The sequence below is a fragment of the Grammomys surdaster genome, unplaced genomic scaffold (genome assembly GCF_004785775.1).
Source record: "Grammomys surdaster isolate TR1022 unplaced genomic scaffold, NIH_TR_1.0 130, whole genome shotgun sequence".
Taxonomy (NCBI): Eukaryota; Metazoa; Chordata; class Mammalia; order Rodentia; family Muridae; genus Grammomys; species Grammomys surdaster.
In genome coordinates, this window is record NW_021604588.1 from 10,822,722 (window position 1) to 10,835,306 (window position 12,585).

Sequence of the window (12,585 nt, forward strand, 5' to 3'; positions counted from 1 at the left end):
TTCCTTCTTTCCTTCTTTCCTTCTTTCCTTCTTTCCTTCTTTCCTTCCTTCCTTCCTTCCTTCCTTCCTTCCTTCCTCCCTCCCTCCCTCCCTTCCTTCCTTCCTCCTTTCATTCCTTTCCTCATTTCCTCACTTCTTCCTCTTAAAGTCACCCTTAGATGGTCATGGTAGCACATATTTTGAATCCGAGATTTCTGGAGAAATGGCAGGTATATCTCTGAGTTGGAGGCCTGGTTTATATAGTGCAAACCATAAAACTCAGTAAACACACACACACACACACACACACACACACACACACGTGCGCACAGACACAAGATCCTGAAGTCTTCTATAGTGTTCCTGTTTCCCTTTTCCAGACAGTGAGAGAAGAAAGGATTATTTTCATCATTGACGAGGCCCAGTTTGTGGATGGAACCTCCTGGGCCTTCATAGAAAAGCTCATCCGGTCTATGCCCATCTTCATCATCATGTCCCTGTCTCCTTTCCCTGACGTTCCCTGTGCAGCTGCCAATGCCATCATGAAGAACCGGAACACCACCTACATCACACTTGGTACCATGCAGCCTCAGGAAATTCGGGACAAGGTCTGTGTTGACCTTAGTGTAAGCAGCATCCCCAGAGAGCTCGACTCGTGAGTAAACTCCTTCTATCCTGAGGTCTTGACACCTGCACTTATCCCCCAGATCTGAGCTTAATAAGACAGATCCCTTAGGCTGTGTCATGAGTGTATGTGTGTGTGTGCATGTGTGTGGACATGTGTGGACATGTGTGGACATGTGTGTATTGTATAAATATATTCACATGTATGTTCATCCATATGTTCCTGTGGATACATGTGGAGGTCAGAGGTTAATGTTGGGTATCTTTTTCAATTGTCCTCCACCTGATTTTTGAACAAGGGTCTCTCACCAAACCTGAAGTTCACTGATTCAGTTAGCTTGTCCAGTGAGTCCCAGGAATCCTGTGTCTGCCTCTCCACAGCTGGAATAATGCACACCACCACACTCCACTTTTCTGAGGATACTAGGGATCTGAACTCAAGTTCTTAAGCTTATGTGACAAGCATTTTACCAACTGAGCCATACCCCCAGCCCTGGCTGCCTGTACCTTGAAGTGCTGACTTCAGTGCTTGCGCTGTCCCACCTTTTGAAGGGACCACACATGACACTTAGTAGAGTGAGTGTTGACCGCCTCCTTAGTGTGGATCCCTCTTACAGCTCTTCATGCACTGCTTAACTGACCTGCTGGTCTGGGCCTACCTGGTGTGATGAGCAGTGACCAAGAGCATGGGCATGTGTGTTTGGGAATTGACAGGAAAGAGAGGCTGGTAAGGTGTACAAACCACACCTACTACTCAGCAAGGCCTTACCTGGCTAGCAACAGTGGAGTCTGGTGGTAGGGTTCTCACTGTGAGGCAGATGTTAAAAACTGACTCTTAGGAGTTTGTTGTGAGATTGTGGGTGATTCTTCTGGGATCTTGACAGCAGCTGCGTTAACGAGACAGTGGCTGGTTGTTCACTGGCCACTTGGGTGTCCATCATTCTGGGTTCCATTTTGCTTTGTTTTTCATTTCATTTTGTTTTAATTTGCTTGAAATACAACCTTGTTGTGCAGCCCTGGCCGGCCTGATGTTCACTAAACCAACTGGGTGACTTTAGCTTCATAAAAATCCTCCTGTCTTGGCTTCCTAAGTGCTGGGATTACAGACACTTAACACCAGGTCTTTCTACTTAGGTTACCCTACTCCAGGAAGAAATATGCATGGAACAAGGGCTCATTTAATATAACTTGAACAAAGTATTTCACACATATGCACATATATGCACACACACATACAAACACATGCAAATGGGGGGAGGTGATGTCATATATGATAATAGATATATGTATGTAACAGAAACATTATTTCTACTTTTTGTGATTAGGTTTTTCTTGTTTTGTTATTTTTGCTATTTAGCGTGTGTGTATGTGCATGCATGTATGTGTATAAGGGGTGTGCATATGGATGTGTGATGAATGTGTGTGCTGTATATACACATGCGTACGCAGGCATGTGCATCCATGTGTGTATGGAGGCCAGAGGCAGATGTCAGGTGCCCTGTTCTGTCATTCTCCACTTATTATCTTATGACAGGGTCTCTCACAGACCCTCCAGCTAGGCTAGAAACCAACACCAACCCCTGTCTGTGTGTGTGTGTGACCGCTTCGTGTGTGACCGCTTCAAGCTCTTACATAGGGTCTCGGGATTTGAACTCCAGTCTTCACACAGCTTCATTCCTACCTGCTGAGTTAATCCTTTAGCCCATGTTTTGGGATATTTTTGCAACAAGATCTGATTTCTTTCTTTCTTTCTTTTCTTTCCTTCTTTCTTTCTCTTTTCTCCATTTTTTTTTTTTCTTCAGAGCTGAGGACTGAACCCAGGGCCTTGTGCTTTCTAGGCAAGCGCTCTACCACTGAGCTAAATCCCCAACGCCGAGACAAGATCTTACTATATGGTCCAGCCTGACCCTGAACTTGGGATCTACCTTCCTTATCTCCCCAAGTGCTGGGAATACAAGTGTGTAGGATCATACTCTGTGTTCCCGCCCCCTCTCGCTCTCTCACAGATCCAGGTCCCTTACACACACAAGGACTTCTACTACTGATCAAAGTCCCCAGCCGAACTTCCCATTTGATCTACCAATCCTACGTTTTCTAGGAATCTATCACAGATGTATGACAAAAATCTTAAAAACTGATGCACAGACAAGGTTTGCTTTGAGGCCCTACTTATATAAATAAAACCCTGGGAACAACTCAAATATCAGTCCCTAAGGGGTCAAGCTCAGTAAAGTAGGGTGAATCCATCTGACAGACTGTGATATAGTAACAAAGGGGACTGAGGAAGATCTACTGACATAGACCGTTGACTAGGATGCATTGGGAAATGAAAACAAACAAACAAACAAACAAAAAAGAAGCATAACCTAGCATGCATGGTGCCTTTCACCTAAGACAAAAAGGAAGCCAAGGGCTAGCGAGGGAGCTGAGCAGTTAGGAGTGCTGGCTGCTCTTCCAGGGGACAGGGTTTGATTCCCAGCATCCATAGGGTAAGCTCACAGCTGTCTGCACCTCCAGTTCCAGGAGTTCCAGTTGCCTCTGAGAACACCAGGCATGCAGAGACAGACAGACAGACAGACAGAGCCATGAATGTGGAAAAGAGTTTATCTGGTGAAGAGAAGAGAGAATAACAACAGCCAATAGTTGAACAAGAGAAGCTAGCAGGGTTGGGGGTAAATTTCATGTACGTAACATACATATATGAAAATGTCATAACAAAACTCATGTATGACTAATACATGCTAATCAAACATATACCCACTTAGATTCTACCACATCTCTTACTTTTAAAAATAATAATGTAAGTTTGATGTGTATGGGTGTTTTGCCCTTGCTTGTGTATGTTCTCTCTCTCTCTCTCTCTCTCTCTCTCTCTCTCTCTCTCTCTCTCTGTGTGTGTGTGTGTGTGTGTGTGTGTGTGTGTGTGTGTGTGTGTAACCCTCACGAGTTGGTTCTCTCTTTCCACATGGGGATCAAACTCAGGCCTGCACAGCTAGTGTCTCTAACCACTGAACCATGTTGCCAGTACCTGTTCCCCTCCCCTCTTTTTTTTTTAAAAAGAAATATTGGCAGAACTAACCAAAAGCTAATAAAAATTATTACCTACAGCATGAGGAAAAGAAGCAAGACAAAGGACGTGCCTTATTATGTAGTCTTAATTTTAGAAGCATAGGTGTCTGTTACATCATTTAAGCTGTGAGATATGGGAGGAGCAGGTAGCTCGGTGGCAGAGGATTTGCCCAGCATGCACAGTCCCTGGCACTGAGAACAAAAGGAGGAAAAATCAGTCTCCCAACTTGAAACAAGTTGGAGCACCTGCAGAAGGGAAGACTTCTCAGGAGGCCGAGTCTGTTCTACTGACCATTGGTTCTTCATGTGAGCGCTCTGCCTTGCTTTCTCTACAGGTACCTGGTGGAGGGGAGCTGTGGGATTCCGTATTACTGTGAAGAATTGCTGAAAAACCTCGACCACCACAAGGTTCTCCTTTTTCAACAAGCAGAGACTGAGGAAAAGACAAACATGACCTGGAATAACCTGTTCAGTGAGTACCTTCTCACTATTACTCTCTCACTAAGTCTTTCTGCAGAGAAGTTGGCAAGGATTTGGGGCTAGGCTGCAGGTGGCTTCCTGTATGGCCAGAGGACTTCCAGGAGAGTAAAAAGGCATTAGATCTAAGGCCCTAAATAGTAAGAAAACCCAACTAACCTGGGCTTCCAGGGCTGGGCTAAAGAATGTACACCCTAAAGAACATGGGGAAATGTCAGCGCCCTGATATGGGTCTTTATGAGCCCTTCTTTTGACTTTATTCCAACAACATGCTCCTCCTTGTTAGCTCTTCCTGGTGTTCCTTGGATATCTCTCCCCTTAGTTTTGTGCACCCAAAGGCCTGGGAACATTGCATACTCATGCTGGCTACCTGTTGCGGTAAATCTCCAACCCAAATAGGACCGGTAAATGAAAACACAACTCAATAATTATGAATATATTCTGCAAGCCTAGATTGGGCAGATTCACCACTTCACTACTCTATTCCTCAGCTATGAGACCCTTATAACTTGAGGGCTTTCCAGACCCTGCATTTGTCCTTCTACCTCCTGCTTCCCAGTCGCCCTCCTCCATCGTCCTCCGTCTTCTTATCTTTCTTCTCTCTCTCCTTCGTTCTCTGCTCTCTCCCACCAACCTTTATTTCTCCAACTCCCCTTCTCTGCCCAATCACTGGCTCCAGCCTTTATTTTACAAATTAAGATGGGCAGAAGGTTCACTAGAAATCACCTGTGTAATGACTCACACCTAGTCTGTAGCCCTTCACAGGAAAGAGGAATTAGTATCAAAATACAAGGCCAGGGCTATCCACAACAGTTACCCTCATAGATTATGGTGCATGTAAACTTTTGTCTTAGGGCCTCTAATGGTTTGAAGAAACACCATGACCAAAACGTGACGTGGGGAGAGGAAAGGGTTTATTCAGCTTATATTTTCACATTGCTGTTCATTATGAAAGGAAGTCAGGACAGGAACTAAAGCAGGGCAGGAACCTGATGGCAGGAGCTGATGCAGAAGCCATGGAGGGATGCTGCTTACTGGCTTGCTTCCCTATGGCTTGCTCAGCCTGCTTTCTTATAGAACCCAGGACGACCAGTCCAGGGATGGCACCACTCACCATGGGATGGGTCCTCCCCCACTGATCACTAATTGAGAAAATGCCTGACAATTGAGGCTCCTTCCTCTCTGATGACTCTAGTTTGCATCAAGTTGACATAAAACCAGCCAGTACAGTCCTTAATAAATAAATAATTACATATAATTAGTAAACATTGCTATAAAGTGTCTAGTACTTACTGTGTGTGCTCCCTGATGATCCACTTACTTAGTTGCCATCTTTGAGTGCATGGTTTATCTGTTCAGGAAATGAAGAACATGACTATACTTATTCACCTTTATCTTTGTACTTCACCTACCAAGTATTATATGAATGACTTAAGGGACAAACATTTTGAATATGGGTAAACCACCTTGCTAGGCATGTTTATTCTCAAACCTCATGACTTTAAATCTCCATGGCTTAGCCATGTCCCGATAAGCTCAGTGGGAATATGAATGAGCACATAGCTCTATATTACTTTAGGTAACAGGATAGAGTCTAGGCCTACTGTAAACCTAGTATTCTAAAATTAAAAGTATTATGGAGACACCAATAGTACCTTTTTTTTTCTTTTGGAGAGTGAGAAAGGAACATAAAATAATTTTGAGTTACTTTAGAGGTCTATGTATCAGTTTTATTTAAAATAAGATGTTCTAGAACATTTGGTAAACCAACACGTCTCTGCTTAGTCTTTCTCACCTGAGTTCCTTCTCAAAGTTTTCAGGGAAATAGGACTGTTCAAAGACAGAATAATGATCTTAACTTGCCCTGCCTCTTGCCTCCCCATTAGAGCATTCTGTTAGACCAACAGAAGACATGTATCTTTATACTTCCATATCTGAGGGACGGAAAGAAGTCTGTTACCTTGCGAGTGGTGTCAGACTAAAGAATCTGTCACCTCCAGCATCTCTAAAAGGTAAAGAAAATTGAAGTTGCATTCACTTTCCAGTACCTTTTACTTTTGCCTCTTCTATAAAAAGATGATAACAACGTTCCTTGAGTACTTGTTTTGTGTTCCGCCATGCAGGACACAGGTGACACGGTGGACTTGGATTTTCCCCCTCAGATTAGGAGCCTCATTCCCTCTGTACATAGTCTGAATTGAACAAATGCTTATTGGAATGCATGAAAGAGTGTAGTGTGAAGAATTCGGAGGTGGCTCCGTTGGTAAGGTGCTTGTGCAGGCTTGAGGAAGGACCTGAGGTCAAGCTCTAGAACTCACTTTTAAAAAAAAAAAAAGCCAGGCATGGTAGTAACACATATTTTTAGTCCTAGCACTGAGAGGGTAAAGATAGGATGCTCTCTGAGTCTTTGGTTACTCAGATTAGTTGAATTTGGAGAGTATAAGGTTGTGAAAAAAAAAAACCTGCCTAAGTTACTTTCCTACTGCCATGACAAAAACACCATGGTTAAGGGAATTCATAAAAGAAAACATTTAATCCTGGGCTCATATTTATAGAGGGTTAGAGCCCAATGACCATCGTGGTGGAGAACATGGCAGCAGGCAGGCATGACATGGCATTGGAGCAACAGCCAACAGCTTCTATCCTTATAAGTAGATAGAGAGCTAACTGGGAATGACATGGGCTTTTGAAATCTCAAAGCCTCTCTTCAGTGACACACCTCCTCCAACAAGGCCACACCTCCTCCTCCTCCCCAAACAGTTCCACCAATTGGAGAGTAACTTGAACCTATGAGGGGGCCATTCTCATTCAAACCACCACAGATCCTATCTCAAATAATGATAGCTGGGTGTGGTGGTGCACACCTTTAATGCCAGCACTTGGGAGACAGAGGCCAAGGATCTCTGTGACTTTGAGGTCACTCTGGTCTACATAGTGATTTCTAGGAAAGCCAGGACTACACAGAGAAACTCTGTCTCAAAAAAGGGGTAGGGAGAGGGCTAAAAAGATAACTTAGAGATTAAAAATGATTACTGTACTTCCAGAAGACCCAAGTTCAATGGCATCCACATTGGGTGGTTCACAACTGCCTGCAACTCTAGTTTCAGCAGATCTTACCCTTGTCTGGCTTCTGTGGGCCTCTGTACGTGTGTTGGCAACTACATACACATAAATAAAGCAACAGATCTTTACAAATAAATAAGGTGAAAAATGGTTGAGGAAGACTCTCAGTGTGAACTCTGGCTTCTAAGTGAAAACACATAAACAAGCATGTGTGCATTCATGTGCACACACAAACATGTATACACACATATATACATATACAAAGTGTCATACACTGTCCATTAAGCTGAAACCAATCATAACAAAGAAATATCTAACATCTAACGCTGAGACATTTTCTGACATCAAAGTTCATGAGAAAGGTATGACAAAGAGCAAGCTCATATCTGAGATGTATTGCTCTACTCAAGGACAAGGACTTTAAATGAGTTTTGTAGCCTGCATGCAGTTCCAATATATCATCCAGAAGTAACTTTAAAGGTTTGAGAGAATGGCCCAGGGACACTTGGTGTTTTTATTATGTTTTTTTTTTCCTACTGAGCTCCTAAAGCACAAAGAAATCCTAATTGACTTTCAACTTCTGCCAGCCTGTGTTCCATGGACAAGTAGAGAAATGCAAATTCTGTCTCTAATGGATATAAAATGTCCAGGAAGGGGGCTGGAAAGATGATTCAATGGTTGAGAGTGCTTCCTTCTTTGGTAAAGAAACTGGGTTCCATTTCCAGGACCCACATGGTTACTTACAGCCCCTGTAACTCCAGATCCTGTGGGTCTGATGCTGTCTTCTGGCCTCCAACTCATGCAGTGCACATATACCGACACAGGCTCACACATAAATAAATAAATACATAAATAAATAAATAAATCTTTTTTTAATGCCCAAGAAGGGTCTGGGGATGTAGCAGATGAGACACCCAAACGCGCATGCATGCATACACATGGACACCAAAAACAAAAGTCCAGGTACACATAAAACTCAAGTGGCTGTGCCCTGTGGTGGAGTGGAAGTGGGCCTACATAGTTGAAGAGTTGGGATTGGAGCTCTGGGCTCTCTGACACGTACTAATGCCACAGAGATAGTAATGTGTGTCATGGGACTAAATGAATGTCTTGAACATATAGAAAGTCTTATGCTTCCTACTGAGCAGGTCCAGGGAGAAGAAGAGCCAGTGAAGACACAGAGGCATCCAGAGAAGACTTCAAAGCACAGGAATGGGACACCTGACTACTGTGGCCTCCTGTGACTTGATCCTCACACAACTTTGTCACTCATTAACACTAAACCATACTTCCCTCAGATCTGTCTTATTCATGTCATATATATTAGAACACAGAAACTGCACCTTGACTATCCCCAGCAGGAGGGGTATTTATAAATTGAGTATTAAGGGATTACTTCTTTTGGCTTGGCTTGGGTAGGTTTCCACAAAGAAGAATTGTAGCTCAGGACAGTTGTCTACCAGATAACTAGAATGCATCTATCTGATAATGGTAGATAATTAGTTTCCCATGTATGGCTTTCCATCTGCAGAAATATCTCTGGTCCAGCTGGACAGCATGAGCCTTTCCCATCAGATGCTGGTGAGATGTGCTGCCATCATTGGCCTAACCTTCACCACAGAGCTGTTGTTTGAGATTCTCCCCTGCTGGAACATGAAGATGATGATCAAGGCCCTGGCCACCCTAGTGACATCAAATGTTTTTGATTGCTTCCGGAGTAGCAAAGATCTTCAACTAGCCTTAAAACAGAATGTGACCACATTTGAGGTTCATTATCGGTCTTTGGCCCTGAAGCCCAAAGAAGGGTTAAGTAAGTGGCATGTGGAAAAAAAAAGTCTGCATTTTCCCCTTGGTTAGAGGAATACCTAGATTGAAGGGCTGAGAGGACTGGAGATAGAGTCAAAAGGTGGGGCCCTAGCTTAGCATGCACAATGCCCTGGGTTCAATCCCTGGTAACCACAAAATTTAAAACAAAACATAAACAACCCATCACTAGACAACAACAGGGGGACCGGAGCCATTACAAAGTCCCCTTCAATTACTGGAGGTCAGGCCTCTATCCCCGCCTTCACAAGATTAGAATCACCACAGCCCTTCTATACTTAGAGAACGGAGGAGATGTCAGGGGCAGCCCTGCTTACACACTGAAGGCCTAAAATCAGCCATAGGCCTAAAATCAGCAATAGGCCAGTCATACATGTATACTAACACCAAGTCTTGGGTCTCTGTGGATAAACACTGAAACAGATGGCTATAAGCTAATGTAAACAGGCAGCTTTTGTAGAAATTTACCAGCCTGAGTAGTCATAGACCTTGTAAATAGGTAGCCTGGGCAGATAGTACCAACTTAGATAAGGACAAGTGAGTCATAGGCAGAGTCATAGTGACCTGTCCCCTGAACCTTCACCTAGCCGATACCCTGTTCTGAAAGATATCTGTATTCCCCCTGAACACCCACGCTCCAGTGTCATCCCCTTCCCCACATTCTGCCTTTTTGTGTTTATAACCTCTGTGTGAATAGGTAAAAATTATGATTTGATTTAAAAAATAAATAAATAAAAAGAAAAAAAGAAATTAAGGACTAATGTATATTAGAAAGGAGCACCTGGTTTGTTGTCTGCTATCTGGCTGAAAAAGCCCTTCTTGTTCCTTCTAGCTCACAGTGAAGAGGAGGCGCTTCGAGAAATGGAAGGAGAGGTGATTGAGTGCCACATCCTTCGGTTCTGCAGACCCATAATGCAGAAGACTGCCTATGAACTGTGGCTCAAGGACCAGAAGAAAGTCTTGCACTCGAAATGTGCCCGCTTTTTGGAAGAAAGTGCCCATCGGTGCAGCCACTGCAGAAACACGGACTTCATCCCGTACCACCACTTCATAGTGGACATTCGACTCAACAATTTGGATATGGACGCTGTCAAGAAGATGGTGAAGTCGCATGGATTTAAAGGTAAGGCTTACCTCACTTCTAACAAGTCCCAACTCCTGCTGGGAAATCTTGGAAGACTGAGGTTCTATGGATTGGTTCTGGACCTTAAAGGCTTCAAGTCCCTCAGGGTTTGGGATACAAGCAGTGTCATAAGTTCAATGGTCCAGGGAAGGGCTGGCAAGACACTTGGAGCAGCACAGTCCATCTCACTGTGACTTCCATGCAGGGCTCTGGCATGTTAAGTGCAGCTGAGCTTAAAATGTCTCACGACAAGGGATGGAGTCGAGAGAGAGGTGGTGTCTTAGGGTCTCTATTGCTGTAACAAAACACTATAACTAAAAAGAAAGTTGGGAAGAAAGGGGTTTATTCAGCTTATATTTCCACATTTCTGTTCATCACCAAAGGAAATCAGGACAGGAACTTAAACAGAGCAGGAACCTGGACACAGGAGCTGATGCAGAGGCCATGGAGGGATGCTGCTTACTGGCTTGCTTCCCTATGGCTTGCTCAGCCTGCTTTCTTATAGAACCCAGGACCACCAGTCCAGGGATGGCACCACTCATCATGGGCTGGGCCCTCCCACACTGATCACTAATTGAGAAAATGCCTGACAGCTGGATCTCATGGAGGCATTTCCTCAACTGAGACTCCTTCCTCTCTGATGACTCTAATTTGTGTCAAGTTGATACATAAAACCAGCCAGCACAGATGGCATGTGAGATGTCTTCCATGATATCCCTCAAGCCTTGAAGGAGTCAAAACAGGTGTCCTGTTTAGGGCTGAGCACTCCATAGTCTCTTATTACCAGTACTTTGTCCAGCTTTCAGTGTCTACAGTAAGCATCACCCACTGCAAAGAGGAGCTTCCTTGGCCAAGGCTGAAAGCAACATTAACCTATGGATATAAACAGAAATATTTAGAAGGCATCTTGACACTGTGACATGTTTGTGAAGCAACAATAATAAGTTATCCTCACCTGCATGACCTTCCTAGCCACAAGCTTTGGCTAGGTTTACAGCACTAGGTATACATTCCTCCTATGGAATGGGTCTTAAGTCTAACCAGAAAGTGGTTGATTACCTCACATCCATTCCTCTATTGTACCAGAGGCTCATCTTGTTTGGCAGGTTTGTGCTGTAGTTCACAAGTTTTCCCAGCTGGGTGAGTCTGTTGTGGACTTTTCTCCTTCAGCAGTTGTACAGTACAGTCTTAATTTGGGTTTTACTACTGTGAATAGACACCATGACCAAAGCAACTCTTACACAGGACATTTAATTGGGGCTGGCTTACAGGTTCAGAGGTTCAGTCCATTATCATCACAGCAGGAAGCACAGCAACTTCCAGACGGGCATGGCACTAGAGGAACTGAGAGTTCCACATCTTCATCTAAAGGAAGCCAGGAGCCAACTGTCCTCAGGCAGCTAGGAGGAAGATCTCAAAGCCCACCCCCACAATGGCACACTTCCTCCAACAAGGCCACACCCGCTCCAACAAGGCCACACCTCCTAATATTGCCACTCCCTGGGCCAACCATATTCAAACCACCACTAGCACCTTTAGGTACGGTGAAAGCTAGCCAGCAGGGTGGAGGTTTCCAGCTTGGTTCCAGCTTTGTTATCTGTGTCCTGAAAACCAAGTGTGTGATGTCGTCAGCAATAGGGTCTTATTATCTATTTTTGATGGGTAAGCAAGACCAATGGAAATGCAAATAGCCTGTTTTTTTTTTTTTGTGGGGGGGGGGCGGGTGGCTCTGGGTCATTGCTGACATAAGGAGTTATCCCACACCTGGTACTGGCATTTCTGTTTAACACACTGACTTGTAGAACAACATTTTTTCATTCATATGGGTACTTCCATTCAAACTCTTTTCTTTTGTTAATAATTAGCTTATGGGCTGGAGAGATAGCAAAGTGGTTTAAGAGCACTGGCTGTTCTTCCAGTAGGAACCAGGTTCAATCCCCAGCACCCACATGACAGCTTACAGTTGTCTATAATTCCAGTTCTAGGGGATCCAGCAACCTCACCTGGACATACATACAGGCAAAATACCTATGCACATAAATAAAAATAAATAAATCATTAAAAAATAATCACCTAACAAAATAGTAGGTTTCCATATGGCTTTTTCATATATACATCTTTGGTTTCAGTTAACTTTCTTCCCTCTTCAGTTCCCTTCTGTGTCTCTCAATCCCCGTCCCTCAGTTTTGAGACAGGGTCTCATTATACAGCCCTGCTAGCCTAGCCTGGAACTCACTACTTAGACCAGTGATGCTTCTCAGTGGTGGGATTACAGTCATCTGCAATCATACCCAGCCATGACTCCCATTTTTTTTTTTCAGAGAGAGAGAGAAGGGTGGGGGGGAGGAAGGAAGGAAGAAAAGAGAGAGATCAGGGACTCCAAGGTGACTCAGAAGGCAGAGGTGATTGTCATCAAGCCTGACAAC

At 44.0% G+C, this 12,585-nt stretch overlaps 1 protein-coding gene across 3 annotated transcripts in view; it reads left to right on the forward strand.

Moving 5' to 3' along the window:
• The window catches only part of Adcy10 (adenylate cyclase 10), a 91,020-nt gene that overhangs the window by 49,534 nt on the left and 28,901 nt on the right, over nt 1–12,585 (forward strand). For all 3 annotated transcript variants that reach the window (XM_028759310.1, XM_028759318.1, XM_028759325.1), the window contains 5 exons: nt 360–634; nt 4,008–4,144; nt 6,036–6,161; nt 8,744–9,022; nt 9,869–10,159. In XM_028759310.1, the coding sequence (XP_028615143.1) occupies nt 360–634; nt 4,008–4,144; nt 6,036–6,161; nt 8,744–9,022; nt 9,869–10,159 (1,108 nt within the window). The remainder of the gene's footprint in view (nt 1–359; nt 635–4,007; nt 4,145–6,035; nt 6,162–8,743; nt 9,023–9,868; nt 10,160–12,585) is intronic.